We start from the raw sequence: 17,122 nt of genomic DNA, 5'->3' as shown, positions 1-17,122 counted from the left end.
ACAGAGGTCAACTTGTGAAATTCCATGTCTTCAGCTTGTTATCGCGATATCTCAAGAACCATTTGAGATTTTAAACTTCAAACTTAAGGATAGTATATATATCACCATAGGAAAACGATCAGATTAGATTTTGGAGTACATGTATGTCAAAAGTCATAGAGGTCAACTTGAAAAATTCAGACTACATGTATAGGACTTGTCATAATATGTCAAGAACCACTTGAAATATGTTCCGTTACTTAACCCGTACTTAACTGGGCTATTTCGAGCACCTCCCTGACTGGGGGGGGGGGGGGAGGGGCCGATTGCCTCGAAATTTGGCACGCGTCTTGAGAAATTGCGCAAAGGAAGAGACCTCACTATTATTTTGCTGAAAATTGCTTATTTTATCAATTATGCTAATTTATGCAATTGCATAAAGGAAGAGACCTCACTATAATTTTGCTGAAAATTACTTATTTTATCAATTATGCTAATTTATGCAAATCAAATTCATGAATAATGATTTTTATTAACAATTACATAAATAAAGCTTTTACAGAGTTGATTTTGTGGCAAAAAAATTCTAAAAAGCCTATCGGGCATTATCACATAAAAAAATTGTCCATGTCTATTTCAATTCTTATGTATTTAATTGTTTTATGAACTTCTTTTGTATTCTATTGTTATTAATTCTTAATCTTATGTATTGTATTGTTTTAGGACTTCTGATACTTGAGGTTGTTACGTATCAATATTTTGCTTGAATAAATGATAACTAAACTCTAAAGAGTAAAATTATGCTGATTTATAGACCAAACTAGAAACTTCACTTTGCCATTCATTTTGTACACAAAATGACAAATTTCTCAATTTTCGTCTTGACCTTATGTCACAATAGGTCAAGTAACTCTCTAGTTTAAATTGCTCTATGGCGGAGGCATCATTTTCGACTGCGCGCAGTCAAAATTCCATCTAGTTTTATTGTATGTATGTAGGTTAGGGCTTATTGTAGTTAATTTTTGGCTGGGAGATGGTGACCTGTGAATGATAAGCCTACAGGGTCCTGCCCCTTAAACCGTAGGTGAACGGCACGCCCAGTCAAATGCTCTTTTTATGCCTCCGCCACCGAAGGTGGTGCCAGAGGCATCCGTACGTCCGTCCGTACGTCCGTCCCGTTTGACCGTTATCACAATATCTCAAGAACCATTTAAGATTTAAACTTAAGACTCGGGAATAGTATTTATCACCATAGGAAGACGATCTGATTAGATTTTGGAGTACTTAGGTCAAAGGTCACAGGTCACAGAGGTCAACTTATGAAATTCCTTGTATTGAGTTTGTTAGCGCGATATCTCAAGAACCATTTGAGATTTAAACTTCAAACTTAAGGATAGTATGTATCACCATAGGAAGACGATCTGATTAGATTTTGGAGCACGTATGTCAAAGGTCAAGGGTCACAGAGGTCAACTTATGAAATTCCATACATTGAGATTGTTATCATGATATCTCAAGAACCACTGGAGATTTAAACTTCAAACTTAGTGATAGTGTGTATCACTATAGGAACAATCTGATTACATTTTGGAGCACGTAGGTCAAAGGTCAAGGGTCATAGAGGTCAACTTATGAAATTCCATACATTGAGATTGTTATCATGAAATCTCAAGAACCACTGGAGATGTAAAAACTTCAAACTTAAGGATAGTATGTATCACTATAGGAAGACGATCTGATTAGAATTTGGAGCACGTAGGTCAAAGGTCAAGGGTCACAGAGGTCAACTTATGAAATTCCATACATTGAGATTGTTATCATAATATCTCAAGAACCACTGGAGATTTAAACTTCAAACTTAATGATAGTGTGTATCACCATAGGAAGACAATCTGATTAGATTTTGGAGCACGTAGGTCAAAGGTCAAGGGTCACAGAGGTCACCTTATGAAATTCCATACATTGAGATCGTTATCGCGATATCTCAAGAACCACTGGAGAATTTTTACTTCAAACTTAATGATAGTATGTATCACCATATCATAATATCTCAAGAACCACTGGAGATTTAAACTTCAAACTTAATGATAGTGTGTATCACCATAGGAAGACAATCTGATTAGATTTTGGAGCACGTAGGTCAAAGGTCAAGGGTCACAGAGGTCAACTTATGAAATTCCATACATTGAGATTGTTATCATGATACTGTATCTCAAGAACCACTGGAGATTTAAACTCCAAACTTGTTTAAATTGCTCTATGGCGGAGGCATCATTTTCGACTGCGCGCAGTCAAAATTCCATCTAGTTTATTGTATGTATGTACTGTAGACTAGGGCTTATTGTAGTTAATTTTGGCTGGGAGATGGTGACCTGTGAATGATGAGCCTACCGGGCCTGCCCCTTAAATTGTATGTGAACGGCACACCCAGTTAGATGCTCTTTTTTTATTGTATGTATGTAGTTTAGGGCTTATTTTAGTTAGTTTTTGGCTGGGAGATGGTGACCTGTGAATGATGAGCCTACCGGGCCTGCCCCTTAAATTGTAGGTGAACAGCACGCCCAGTCAAATGCTCTTTTTTATTGTATGTATGAATGTATTTAGGTTAGGGCCTACATGTACATGTATTGTAGTTAATTTTTTGGCTGGGAGATGGTGACCTGTGAATGATGAGCCTACCGGGCCTGCCCCTTAAATTGTAGGTGAACAGCACGCCCAGTCAAATGCTCTTTTTTATAGTATGTATAAATGTATTTAGGTTAGGGCCTACATGTACACTTTGTATTGTAGTTAATTTTTGGCTGGGAGATGGTGACCTGTGAATGATGAGCCTACCGGGCCTGCCCCTTAAATTGTAGGTGAACGGCACGCCCAGTCAAATGCTCTTTTTTTTATAGTATGTATGAATGTATTTAGGTTAGGGCCTATTGTAGTTAATTTTGGCTGGGAGATGGTGACCTGTGAATGATGAGCCTACCGGGCCTGCCCCTTAAATTGTAGGTGAACGGCACACCCAGTTAGGTGATCTTTTTTTATTGTATGTATGTAGTTTAGGGCTTATTTTAGTTAATTTTTGGCTGGGAGATGGTGACCTGTGAATGATGAGCCTACTGGGCCTGCCCCTAAAATTGTAGGTGAACGGCACGCCCAGTCAAATGCTCTTTTTTTATTGTATGTATGTAGTTTAGGGCTCATTTTAGTTAGTTTTTGGCTGGGAGATGGTGACCTGTGAATGATGAGCCTACCGGGCCTGCCCCTTAAATTGTAGGTGAACGGCACACCTAGTTAGATGCTCTTTTTTTTATTGTATGTATGTAGTTTAGGGCTTATTTTAGTTAATTTTTGGCTGGGAGATGGTGACCTGTGAATGATGAGCCTACCGGGCCTGCCCCTTAAATTGTAGGTGAATGGCACGCCCAGTCAAATGCTCTTTCTTTATTGTATGTATGTAGTTTAGGGCTTATTTTAGTTAGTTTTTGGCTGGGAGATGGTGACCTGTGAATGATGAGCCTACCGAGCCTGCCCCTTAAATTGTAGGTGAACGGCACACCCAGTTAGATGCTCTTTTTTTATTGTATGTATGTAGTTTAGGGCTTATTTTAGTTAATTTTTGGCTGGGAGATGGTGACCTGTGAATGATGAGCCTACCAGGCTGTGCCCCTTAAACGGCAGTGGAACGGCACGCCCAGTCAAATGCTTTTTTTTATTGTATGTATGAATGTATTTAGGTTAGGGCCTATTGTAGTTAATTTTTGGCTGGGAGATGGTGACCTGTGAATGATGAGCCTACCGGGCCTGCCCCTTTAATTGTAGGTGAACGGCACGCCCAGTCAAATGCTCTTTTTTTTTTATAGTATGTATGAATGTATTTAGGTTAGGGCGTATTGTAGTTAATTTTGGCTGGGAGATGGTGACCTGTGAATGATGAGCCTACCGGGCCTGCCCCTTAAATTGTAGGTGAACGGCACGCCCAGTCAAATGCTCTTTTTTTTTATAGTATGTATGAATGTATTTAGGTTAGGGCGTATTGTAGTTAATTTTGGCTGGGAGATGGTGACCTGTGAATGATGAGCCTACCGGGCCTGCCCCTTAAATTGTAGGTGAACGGCACACCCAGTTAGATGCTATTTTTTTATTGTATGTATGTAGTTTAGGGCTTATTTTAGTTAATTTTTGGCTGGGAGATGGTGACCTGTGAATGATGAGCCTACCGGGCCTGCCCCTTAAATTGTAATAGAACGGCACACCCAGTCAAATGCTCTTTTTTATTGTATGTATGTAGGTTAGGGCTTATTGTAGTTAATTTTTGGCTGGGAGATGGTGACCTGTGAATGATAAGCCTACCGGGTCCTGCCCCTTAAACCGTAGGTGAACGGCATGTTTAGTCAGATGCTCTTTTTTTATTGTATGTACAGTGTATGTAGGTTAGGGCTTATTGCTGTTAATTCCTAGTTGGGAGATTGTGGCTTGTGAATGAAGAGCCAACCAGGCCCAGACAACCTTTTCATTTCTTAATTTTTAAATGTTTGTACCTGTATGTAGATTAGGGCTTATTTTAGTTAATTTTTGGCTAGGAGATGCTCTTTTTTATTATATGTATGTAGGTTGGGGCTTATTGTAGTTAACTTTTGGCTGGGAGATGGTGACCTGTGAATGATGAGCCTAACTGGCCTGCCCCTTAAATTGTAGGTGAACGGCACGCCCAGTCAAATGCTCTTTTTTATTGTATGTATGAATGTATTTAGGTTAGGGCCTATTGTAGTTAATTTTTGGCTGGGAGATGGTGACCTGTAAATGATGAGCCTACCGGGCCGTGCCCCTTAAACCGTAGGTGAACGGCATGCCCAGCCAGATGCTCTTTTTTTATTGTATGTATGTAGGTTAGGACTTATTGTAGTTATTGTAGTTATCGTAGTTATTGTATTGTGACTGCAAGAATCCAAAGTGCTTGGAAAAAGTTTCGTGAACTCTTTCCTTTCCTCACCTCAAGGGCGACCCCGTTAAGAGTGAAAGGGAAGGTGTATGATGCCTGTGTTAGAAAATGCATGACGTATGGGAGCGAAACATGGGCAATGAAATCATCCAGTGAACAGCGAATGGAGAAAGCTGAGATGAAGATGGTGAGGTGGATGCGCAGGGTATCACTTCATGAGAGAAAGAAGAACAAAGTCCTCCTTCAATCAATGGGATTGATGGGGGTGGCACAGGTTATGAGGATGAATAGACTTAGATGGTTTGGACATGTGGCAAGAAGAAAGGCAACACACTGGCTCCAGAGGGCTCTAAACTTCCCGGTCACCGAAAGAAGACCTCGTGGGAGACCCAGGAACACTTGGAGGGAAGCCATCGAAGAGGATGCCAAAACATCGGGTGTCGGTCGTGTGGATCCCACAGACAGGAAAGCTTGGCAGGCGGCCATTAAAGAAATGAAATGTCCAACCACACAAAGTGGGACAAACGGACTCTAAACGATGATGATGATGATGATGTAGTTGAGTTTTGGATGGGAGATGGTGACCTGTGAATGATGAGCCTACCAGGCTGTGCCCCTTAAACGGCAGTGGAACGGCACGCCCAGTCAAATGCTCTTTTTTATTGTATGTATGAATGTATTTAGGTTAGGGCCTATTGTAGTTAATTTTGGCTGGGAGATGGTGACCTGTGAATGATGAGCCTACCGGGCCTGCCCCTTAAATTGTAGGTGAACGGCACGCCCAGTCAAATGCTCTTTTTTTTTATAGTATGTATGAATGTATTTAGGTTAGGGCCTATTGTAGTTAATTTTGGCTGGGAGATGGTGACCTGTGAATGATGAGCCTACTGGGCCTGCCCCTTAAATTGTAGGTGAACGGCACGCCCACTCAAATGCTCTTTTTTTATTGTAGGTATGTAGTTTAGGGCTTATTGTAGTTAATTTTTGGCTGGGAGATGGTGACCTGTGAATGATGAGCCTACCGGGCCTGCCCCTTAAATTGTAGGTGAACGGCACGCCCAGTCAAATGCTCTTTTTTTTATAGTATGTATGAATGTATTTAGGTTAGGGCCTATTGTAGTTAATTTTGGCTGGGAGATGGTGACCTGTGAATGATGAGCCTACCGGGCCTGCCCCTTAAATTGTAGGTGAACGGCACACCCAGTTAGATGCTCTTTTTTTATTGTATGTATGTAGTTTAGGGCTTATTTTAGTTAATTTTTGGCTGGGAGATGGTGACCTGTGAATGATGAGCCTACTGGGCCTGCCCCTTAAATTGTAGGTGAACGGCACGCCCAGTCAAATGCTCTTTTTTTTTATAGTATGTATGAATGTATTTAGGTTAGGGCCTATTGTAGTTAATTTTGGCTGGGAGATGGTGACCTGTGAATGATGAGCCTACCGGGCCTGCCCCTTAAATTGTAAGTGAACGGCACGCCCAGTCAAATGCTCTTTCTTTATTGTATGTATGTAGTTTAGGGCTTATTTTAGTTAGTTTTTGGCTGGGAGATGGTGACCTGTGAATGATGAGCCTACCGAGCCTGCCCCTTAAATTGTAGGTGAACGGCACACCCAGTTAGATGCTCTCTTTTTATTGTATGTATGTAGTTTAGGGCTTATTTTAGTTAATTTTTGGCTGGGAGATGGTGACCTGTGAATGATGAGCCTACCAGGCTGTGCCCCTTAAACGGCAGTGGAACGGCACGCCCAGTCAAATGCTTTTTTTTATTGTATATATGAATGTATTTAGGTTAGGGCCTATTGTAGTTAATTTTTGGCTGGGAGATGGTGACCTGTGAATGATGAGCCTACCGGGCCTGCCCCTTAAATTGTAAGTGAACGGCACGCCCAGTCAAATGCTCTTTCTTTATTGTATGTATGTAGTTTAGGGCTTATTTTAGTTAGTTTTTGGCTGGGAGATGGTGACCTGTGAATGATGAGCCTACCGAGCCTGCCCCTTAAATTGTAGGTGAACGGCACACCCAGTTAGATGCTCTCTTTTTATTGTATGTATGTAGTTTAGGGCTTATTTTAGTTAATTTTTGGCTGGGAGATGGTGACCTGTGAATGATGAGCCTACCAGGCTGTGCCCCTTAAACGGCAGTGGAACGGCACGCCCAGTCAAATGCTTTTTTTTATTGTATATATGAATGTATTTAGGTTAGGGCCTATTGTAGTTAATTTTTGGCTGGGAGATGGTGACCTGTGAATGATGAGCCTACCGGGCCTGCCCCTTAAATTGTAGGTGAACGGCACGCCCAGTCAAATGCTCTTTTTTTTTATAGTATGTATGAATGTATTTAGGTTAGGGCGTATTGTAGTTAATTTTGGCTGGGAGATGGTGACCTGTGAATGATGAGCCTACCGGGCCTGCCCCTTAAATTGTAGGTGAACGGCAAACCCAGTTAGGTGCTCTTTTTTTATTGTATGTATGTAGTTTAGGGCTTCTTTTAGTTAATTTTTGGCTGGGAGATGGTGACCTGTGAATGATGAGCCTACCGGGCCTGCCCCTTAAATTGTAATAGAACGGCACACCCAGTCAAATGCTCTTTTTTATTGTATGTATGTACTGTAGACTAGGGCTTATTGTAGTTAATTTTGGCTGGGAGATGGTGACCTGTGAATGATGAGCCTACCGGGTCCCGCCCCTTAAACTGTAGGTGAACGGCATGTTTAGTCAGATGCTCTTTTTTTATTGTATGTACAGTGTATGTAGGTTAGGGCTTATTGATGTTAATTCCTAGTTGGGAGATTGTGGCTTGTGAATGAAGAGCCAACCAGGCCCAGACAACCTTTTCATTTCTTAATTTTTAAATGTTTGTACCTGTATGTAGATTAGGGCTTATTTTAGTTAATTTTTGGCTAGGAGATGCTCTTTTTTATTATATGTATGTAGGTTGGGGCTTATTGTAGTTAATTTTTGGCTGGGAGATGGTGACCTGTGAATGATGAGCCTAACTGGCCTGCCCCTTAAATTGTAGGTGAACGGCACGCCCAGTCAAATGCTCTTTTTTATTGTATGTATGAATGTATTTAGGTTAGGGCCTATTGTAGTTAATTTTTGGCTGGGAGATGGTGACCTGTAAATGATGAGCCTACCGGGCCGTGCCCCTTAAACCGTAGGTGAACGGCATGCCCAGCCAGATGCTCTTTTTTTATTGTATGTACATGTATGTAGGTTAGGACTTATTGTAGTTATTGTAGTTATTGTAGTTATTGTATTGTGACTGCAAGAATCCAAAGTGCTTGGAAAAAGTTTCGTGAACTCTTTCCTTTCCTCACCTCAAGGGCGACCCCGTTAAGAGTGAAAGGGAAGGTGTATGATGCCTGTGTTAGAAAATGCATGACGTATGGGAGCGAAACATGGGCAATGAAATCATCCAGTGAACAGCGAATGGAGAAAGCTGAGATGAGGATGGTGAGGTGGATGCGCAGGGTATCACTTCATGAGAGAAAGAAGAACAAAGTCCTCCTTCAATCAATGGGATTGATGGGGGTGGCACAGGTTATGAGGATGAATAGACTTAGATGGTTTGGACATGTGGCAAGAAGAAAGGCAACACACTGGCTCCAGAGGGCTCTAAACTTCCCGGTCACTGAAAGAAGACCTCATGGGAGACCCAGGAACACTTGGAGGGAAGCCATCGAAGAGGATGCCAAAACATCGGGTGTCGGTCGTGTGGATCCCACAGACAGGAAAGCTTGGCAGGCGGCCATTAAAGAAATGAAATGTCCAACCACACAAAGTGGGACAAATGGACTCTAAACGACGATGATGATGATGATGTAGTTGAGTTTTGGTTGGGAGATGGTGACCTGTGAATGATGAGCCTACCAGGCTGTGCCCCTTAAACGGCAGTGGAACGGCACGCCCAGTCAAATGCTCTTTTTTATTGTATGTATGAATGTATTTAGGTTAGGGCCTATTGTAGTTAATTTTGGCTGGGAGATGGTGACCTGTGAATGATGAGCCTACCGGGCCTGCCCCTTAAATTGTAGGTGAACGGCACGCCCAGTCAAATGCTCTTTTTTTTTATAGTATGTATGAATGTATTTAGGTTAGGGCCTATTGTAGTTAATTTTGGCTGGGAGATGGTGACCTGTGAATGATGAGCCTACCGGGCCTGCCCCTTAAATTGTAGGTGAACGGCACACCCAGTTAGATGCTCTTTTTTTATTGTATGTATGTAGGTTGGGGCTTATTGTAGTTAATTTTTGGCTGGGAGATGGTGACCTGTGAATGATGAGCCTACCGGGCCTGCCCCTTAAATTGTAGGTGAACGGCACGCCCAGTCAAATGCTCTTTTTTTATTGTATGTATGTAGTTTAGGGCTTATTTTAGTTAATTTTTGGCTGGGAGATGGTGACCTGTGAATGATGAGCCTACCGGGCCTGCCCCTTAAATTGTAGGTGAACGGCACACCCGGTTAGATGCTCTTTTTTTATTGTATGTATGTAGTTTAGGGCTTATTTTAGTTAATTTTTGGCTGGGAGATGGTGACCTGTGAATGATGAGCCTACTGGGCCTGCCCCTTAAATTGTAGGTGAACGGCACGCCCACTCAAATGCTCTTTTTTTATTGTAGGTATGTAGTTTAGGGCTTATTTTAGTTAATTTTTGGCTGGGAGATGGTGACCTGTGAATGATGAGCCTACTGGGCCTGCCCCTTAAATTGTAATAGAACGGCACACCCAGTTAGATGCTCTTTTTTTATTGTATGTATGTAGGTTAGGGCTTATTTTAGTTTATTTTTGGCTGGGAGATGGTGACCTGTGAATGATAAGCCTACCGGGTCCTGCCCCTTAAACCGTAGGTGAACGACACGCCCAGTCAAATGCTCTTTTTTATTGTATGTATGTACTGTAGACTAGGGCTTATTGTAGTTTATTTTGGCTGGGAGATGGTGACCTGTGAATGATGAGCCTACCGGGTCCCTCCCCTTAAACTGTAGGTGAACGGCATGTTTAGTCAGATGCTCTTTTTTATTGTATGTACAGTGTATATAGGTTAGCTAGGCTTATTAATGTTAATTCCTAGTTGGGAGATTGTGGCTTGTGAATGAAGAGCCAACCAGGCCCAGACAACCGTTTTATTTCTTAATATTTAAATGTTTGTACCTGTATGTAGATTAGGGCTTATTTTAGTTAATTTTTGGCTAGGAGATGCTCTTTTTTATTATATGTATTTAGGTTAGGGCCTATTGTAGTTAATTTTGGCTGGGAGATGGTGACCTGTGAATGATGAGCCTACCGGGCCTGCCCCTTAAATTGCAGGTGAACGGCATGCCCAGCCAGATGCTCTTTTTATGCCTCCGCCACCGAAGGTGGTGCCGGAGGCATCATGTTTTCGGGTTGTCCGTCCGTAAGTCCGTACGTCCCGTAACGTCCGTCCCGTTTGACCGTTATCACAATATCTCAAGAACCATTTAAGATTTAAACTTAAGACTCTGCAATAGTATTTATCACCATAGGAAGACGATCTGATTAGATTTTGGAGTACGTAGGTCAAAGGTCACAGGTCACAGAGGTCAACTTATGAAATTCCTTGTATTGAGTTTGTTAGCGCGATATCTCAAGAACCATTTGAGATTTAAACTTCAAACTTAGTGATAGTGTGTATCACTATAGGAAAACAATCTGATTACATTTTGGAGCACGTAGGTCAAAGGTCAAGGGTCATAGAGGTCAACTAATGAAATTCCATACATTGGGATTGTTATCATGATATCTCAAGAACCACTGGAGATTTAAACTTCGAACTTAGTGATAGTGTGTATCACTATAGGAAAACAATCTGATTACATTTTGGAGCACGTAGGTCAAAGGTCAAGGGTCATAGAGGTCAACTTATGAAATTCCATACATTGAGATTGTTATGATATCTCAAGAACCACTGGAGATGTAAAAACTTCAAACTTAAGGATAGTATGTATCACCATAGGAAGACGATCTGATTAGATTTTGGAGCACGTAGGTCAAAGGTCAAGGGTCACAGAGGTCAACTTATGAAATTCCATACATTGAGATTGTTATCATAATATCTCAAGAACCACTGGAGATTTAAACTTCAAACTTAATGATAGTGTGTATCACCAAATCTGATTAGATTTTGGAGCACGTAGGTCAAAGGTCAAGGGTCACAGAGGTCAACTTATGAAATTCCATACATTGAGATTGTTATCATGATATCTCAAGAACCACTGGAGATTTAAACTCCAAACTTGTTTAAATTGCTCTATGGCGGAGGCATCATTTTCGACTGCGCGCAGTCAAAATTCCATCTAGTTTTTTTTAGGCCTAAGTCAACTGCTTTCCATTCTGATCATTCCAAAACTTCAAAATACACACATATACATGTACATGTACATGTATGTACCTTTATAAATTACACAATCAGCCTCTTTGCATATATGAGTTGACTGTTTTATTCACAATGTAGTTGCACAACCAGTCCTCAATTTTATCTTTAAATTGGATCTAAATCAAGCACACAAAAAGGAAGAGAGAGAGAGAGAGAGAGCGTGGTGATAGATACATACATGTAAGAGACTCGATTGAAGGAAGACGAGAGTAAACTGAAACATTGGGGCCCATAATCTAAAACTCCCAAGTGACATCTCAATGACTACCGGTACACTCTCTGAATCTTTTTTTTAAAGCATGAAGCACACTTGTCTTCCCCTGCTTCATGAAATGAACAATCCGATCCTGAGCTTGGGGTATATCATGGAGATGACATGAAATGTGGTAGTTACATTAATTCCTTAAAAAAAACTTTGCAATTTTTTTTTCTTTTTTTTCTTTTAGGTTGCATGAACTTCTCTTTTTCCATCAAGAAATGTGACGAGCTGTTGTAAAATCTCTAGATTCGACCTGCTGGAGATTTGATTTTGCATCTCACTCTAGTCTGAGTTATCTTCCCTGGCTTAGCCTTCTATGGGTCAAGACTTTCTTTTGTACAGGTGTATTTTCATATGTGAATGTCTGTTTGTACTCTAATTTTGGGATAGAGAAATTTAAGTGGGCGATCATTTATTGCATAACACTTATGATATTGATCATATTTTCATTTAATAACTATTTGTTTTATGGAAAAACTGCATTTGTTGTCATCCTTCAATAGACATTGAGGCACCCATTGCCATCTGCCCTGAGGACATCACTAGGAACACAGATTTAGGACAGGCCTATGCCACCATATCCTGGAGCAGCCCTCGAGGCACAGACAACTCTGGAACCATATCAAGCATCAACGCAGATCCCCGTGAAGGGCAGTTTGCGATTGGCAGTCATGTGATCACTGTGACGGTGGTTGATCCTGCAGGCCTGGAAGGCCAGTGCACCTTTGATATTGTGGTTCAAGGTACTTATACTGAGTTTACATCATCTGTTTGGAGCCAGATGGGCGTTACTGTCCTAGTTAAAGCCATTCTAGCTCCAGAAAAATGGTATGAAGATAATGAAGAGCCATGTTTGAAACCTGAGGGGGGGGGGGGGGTGTACTGAAAATAATGTAATTATCTTATATTTCAATGAACAGGATACATTCTATGACTGGTGAGATTTATTGGTTTATTTAATACAGTCTGTGTACATAAGATAATGTCCTTCCTTTTTCTAAGTTACTTGCCGAGCATATACATGTATACTGGCAAATGATTTTCTAGTTACTTATCTTTATTCTTATCAGTTACATATTTCCAACAATTTTGCAATCTATTTTTTTTTCCAAGGCTATTCTTTATTTGAAAAACAACAAAAACAAACAAACAAACAAGAATACAATGAAAAAGTTCTGCAAAGGGGATATAAGAAATAATAAGTCATTAAGTGGAGGTGTTTTGTTTTTATATGCAGATAATGAGGCACCAACATTGGAATGTCCTGCCACCATTGAAGTAAGCACGGATGTGGGTAGTCCCTCATCCATCGTCACCTGGACAGTCTTGGGCCAAGATAACTCTGGCTCAGTATCTAGTCTTTCATCATCACCGTCTCCTGGGGAAAGCTTTGCAATCAGTACCACCACTGTCGTAGTCACAGCTCTTGATCAAAGTGGCAACATGGGACAGTGCTCATTCAATGTTATTGTGTTCGGTGAGTTGTCTGGTTATGTTATGTTTCACCTTGTTCTGTTTTATTTTAGTTATGCACCCAAGCCCAAGGGTATGAATTTTCATGTAGGAGTGATCTAAATAGTAATATAGATTTTTTTTTTTTTTTTTTTGCTGCAGTTCACCATTTGGCCACAGGCCCCATGCATACTGAAATATATATTTAGTTTGTACCTTTTTTGTTGGAAAACCTATTATTTAGAAACAAACTTTGAGACTTAATGGCCCAAATTCACAAAGCAAGGTTTGAGCTCAATTAACCTCCTTACATGTATGTTTCGCCAAACCTCCTTTTGTTCTTTACAAACCAGGTTTGTAAAAACGTGTAAAACGCGTCATATGACATACGAAAACCAAGGTTTGTCGACAAACCTCCTTTGTGAACTCGGGCCAAAGACTTTGGTACTAAATGAATATTTATATATATGAAGTGCATGATCCCATCTCACATTTTACACAAACTACTCCCTGATAAAGAATGGTTTTACAGCAGTAATATGTTGGTATTCTTGAAAGCATACATCTCCATGTATTAACCCAGACTGTGTCTACCGATTTACAGAGTACCAAACGCCAACCTCATTATTCTGCAGAAATTACCGTTATTTTACAAGCAAATGATTAAACTGAAATAATGTCATTGCAATATAAATATTTCATGTTCATTTAATGGCTGGATTCATTTTGTGACAGAACTAATGTGATTTGAAAGGGATAAAGAGTTTAACACTTGGCACTCCAGAAGTGAGTTGACTATTAACTGGATGGTTTAACTAAGTCCACCTCTATGAATATAAGCTCATCACTGTTGGGCTATGCTTTTGTCTTTTTAAAAAAAAGATTCTGAACTGCCTGTCATCACGTGCCCTGCCAGCATAATCCAAGCCACTGACCTGGGTAGCTCATCTGCCACTGTCATGTGGCAAGTCACTGCTGCAGATAATTCAGGGGATCCCCCCACCATTACATCATCACATGAACCAGGCATGCTTTCCTTTGGTACTCTCACTGTGGTCGCCATGGCAATAGATTCATCAGAAAACACAGCATCATGCAGCTTTACAGTCCAAATCGTTGGTAAGTACATTTCATTTTTGTCTGTTCTGAAAAAATTCTGTGTTTGATATACAGTGCGTCCCAGAAAAAACGAAATCGAGAAGTATCGATGTTCTATCATAACATAATCAAAACTATAAGTAATGAATGATACATATTTGGAAAGCTTAGAGTCTCCTCTTTCAGTTGATGCTACTCAGATAATGCATATTTCACGCATGAGTGATTAAAAGCAATTTGAAGGAAGGAAACCAAAAAGACATTTGGCGGGCCGTATCTGAATTTCGAAGAAAAATTCACATTTCTAAAAAGTTGAGTTTCTGCCTTTTCATATGACACCTCAATCAGGAAAAATGAGCGAGGAATGACAAAGTTCTGTTTGTTTTTATTGCATTTCCATAAACGAATTCGTTTTCACTGGCTGCCTGTCATATTAATAAACGAAATTAACAAAAGACTTAACTCCGTTTCGTTGACAATCAGCCGTGCATGAAGACTCTTGTCTACGGCTGATTGTCAACGAAACGGAGTTACATGCAAGTCTTTTGTCAAATCTGCTTTTTGCTACGGCAGGCACCCAGTGAAAACGGATTCGTTTGTTAAAATTATGAAAATGTAAGGGCTACTTTAAACAAACAGAACTTTTTTTATTCCTGGCTCATTTTTCTTGATTGAGGTATCATATGAAAGAGCAGAAAATGAACTTTCTGGAAATATGAATTTTTCTTTGAAATTCAGATACCGCCCGCCAAATTACTTTTCGGATTCCTTCCTTCAAATTGCTTTTAATCACTCATGCGTAAAATATGCATCACCTGAGTAGCATCAACTGAAAGAGGAGACTCTAAGCTTTCCAAATATGTATCATTCATTAATTATGGTTGTGTTTAAGTTATGATAAAACATCAATACTTCTCGGTTTCGTTTTTTCTGGGACGCACTGTATAGGAAGAATATTTTGATTGTCAGCTATTGTTAGAGGGATCCGGTAAATTTGTCTCAGATTCTGAAACAAAATCCTGAATTTAGCTCATGCTGCAATGATAATTATAAAACTTTAGGTCAGTAAAGAACTCCGACTTTTACAAGCCGATCGCCTGTCTGATTATCAAGATATTTATGATTGGAAATCGAAACCAAATTTTGTGTTTGCCAAACGGTTTTCATAGCACTACAGTCTTGGGGAAAACGAGTATGGTAAAATTGGTCACTCAAAGATTTTTACTTTTTTGAGGCACTTCTTGATCATTTTGAAGCACGTTTGTTTTAGGGCTTCAATATTACCCCACATAATACAGACACTGGTATCACGTAGGGCCATGCATCTCAGATTTAAAATTGCCTTTAAATCTCATATTTTTTTTAACCAAATGCAGATCCAGCTTTTAAATCCTAGCATGGCTATGTTTTCAGTCAGCATGTTCATTGCTGTACCACTAATTGGCACAAACAATGGGTAGCAACCATCAAGTAGGTATGTTTACTGCAGCTTGGTGTGGGCCATGTGCATGTATTAAGTCTACTGTATAGAGGGACATTGGAGAATCCAGTAGTCGTCAGGTTAATATGCTATGATGAAATTACTGTTCTACCAATTTATGTAGGTAGATATATTCAACAGGCTATTGCCCCTTTCAACAAATAATGTGGCACGGGAATAATCTTTTTGATTGGCACGTAAAATTCAATGTGATTAATTTGAATGCAGACGAAGAAGCACCATTAATCACATGCCCAAACAACATCACAGTTGCAACCGATGTGGGCGCATCTTCAGCAATCATCACATGGGCTGGCCCATTTGCGTCGGACAACACTGGTCAAGCGACTGCCATGACGGACATATCATTAGGCCTCTGGCCAATAGGGATCCAGACGGTCACTGGCACAGCAGTGGACGGGTCTGGCAATGAGGCTCAGTGTACTTTCTGGGTGAATGTTCAAGGTGAGGCCCGACATGGCTTCAATGTTAAAGCTGGTATTATGATCTTTTGCAGATCATCAAAGTACGCCATGAGTATTAAAGGCATAATTGCTTGTAGGCTTTTACATATAATTATAGCTTGCCTGTGAGTACGTTTCAAAATACCTCATACATGAATCTAGCTATTATATTTTCAAGTGCTATGTCTTGTCTGTCTTGTCAGATTTTTAGATATTACAGTAGTTCCTCATACTAGGGTTTGTCCAAGTTGTCCAAGAAAATCAGTCTATATTGTTGTTCTTTAAGCAATAGCACCCATATGACAATGCAATTTTTTGTCAATATCATGGTTTGGGGGAGAATATGCTTTTAAATACACAAAGACTATGTAGACATTGCTATTCTTACACAAGCACAACTGCATGTTTTCATTCTGTAAGGCATATTTTAGCTTGCTGCCTCTTGTGTGAAGAAACCCTATTGAACAATGTGTGTATTTTTTGTCCAGATTTGGAGAATCCAGTGGTTTTGTGCCCAGCAGACATCACAAGTGAACTGGTAGCAGTCCCAGTCACATGGGATGCCACAGCTACTGATAACTCAGAGATGATTGCTAATCTCACCAGCAGTCCCTCTACATCAGATGTCGTCCTTGGGACAAACACAGTGACTGTGATAGCCATGGATCCTTCAGGCAACAAGGCGGAGTGCTCTTTTGTGGTCATTTTGACTGGTGGGTTGGACGCATGCTCATACTTGATTCTTCCATATACAGGCATATCCATATAGTATAAATGTTTAGTATTCATAGGTTCAAAACCAAGTTGATGTGCTTGTGCCTTTTTGTAATGCGATTCTCATCAAGTCCCTCAGATAAATACAGCCATACATGTATGTCCCCATCGGTGCTTACCCACAAGTTTATTCTTGTTTCTTTTAAGAAGTCGGGTATGAAAAAAATATCAATCAATTATAACTTTACAAGAATTTAAATCCATTTGTTTCTTCCACCCTCCCAAGACAAAAGTCAAATTAGGATTGTATTTAAAAAAAATGACTGTTCTTACATCAATGTGGA

At 40.2% G+C, this 17,122-nt stretch overlaps 1 protein-coding gene across 5 annotated transcripts in view; it reads left to right on the top strand.

Annotated features, from left to right (window-relative positions):
• LOC752152 (hyalin) overlaps positions 1-17,122 on the top strand; it is a 76,543-nt gene that overhangs the window by 37,405 nt on the left and 22,016 nt on the right. For all 5 annotated transcript variants that reach the window (XM_030983304.1, XM_030983303.1, XM_030983305.1 and 2 more), the window contains 5 exons: positions 12,074-12,313; positions 12,808-13,047; positions 13,905-14,141; positions 15,829-16,065; positions 16,553-16,777. In XM_030983304.1, coding sequence (XP_030839164.1) covers positions 12,074-12,313; positions 12,808-13,047; positions 13,905-14,141; positions 15,829-16,065; positions 16,553-16,777 — 1,179 coding nt within the window. The remainder of the gene's footprint in view (positions 1-12,073; positions 12,314-12,807; positions 13,048-13,904; positions 14,142-15,828; positions 16,066-16,552; positions 16,778-17,122) is intronic.

This window comes from Strongylocentrotus purpuratus, unplaced genomic scaffold (genome assembly GCF_000002235.5).
Source record: "Strongylocentrotus purpuratus isolate Spur 01 unplaced genomic scaffold, Spur_5.0 spur5_scaffold_13, whole genome shotgun sequence".
Classification (NCBI taxonomy): domain Eukaryota; kingdom Metazoa; phylum Echinodermata; class Echinoidea; order Camarodonta; family Strongylocentrotidae; genus Strongylocentrotus; species Strongylocentrotus purpuratus.
The sequence above is the reverse complement of the archived record's forward strand: the minus strand, read 5'-3'. Positions and strand labels throughout refer to the sequence as shown.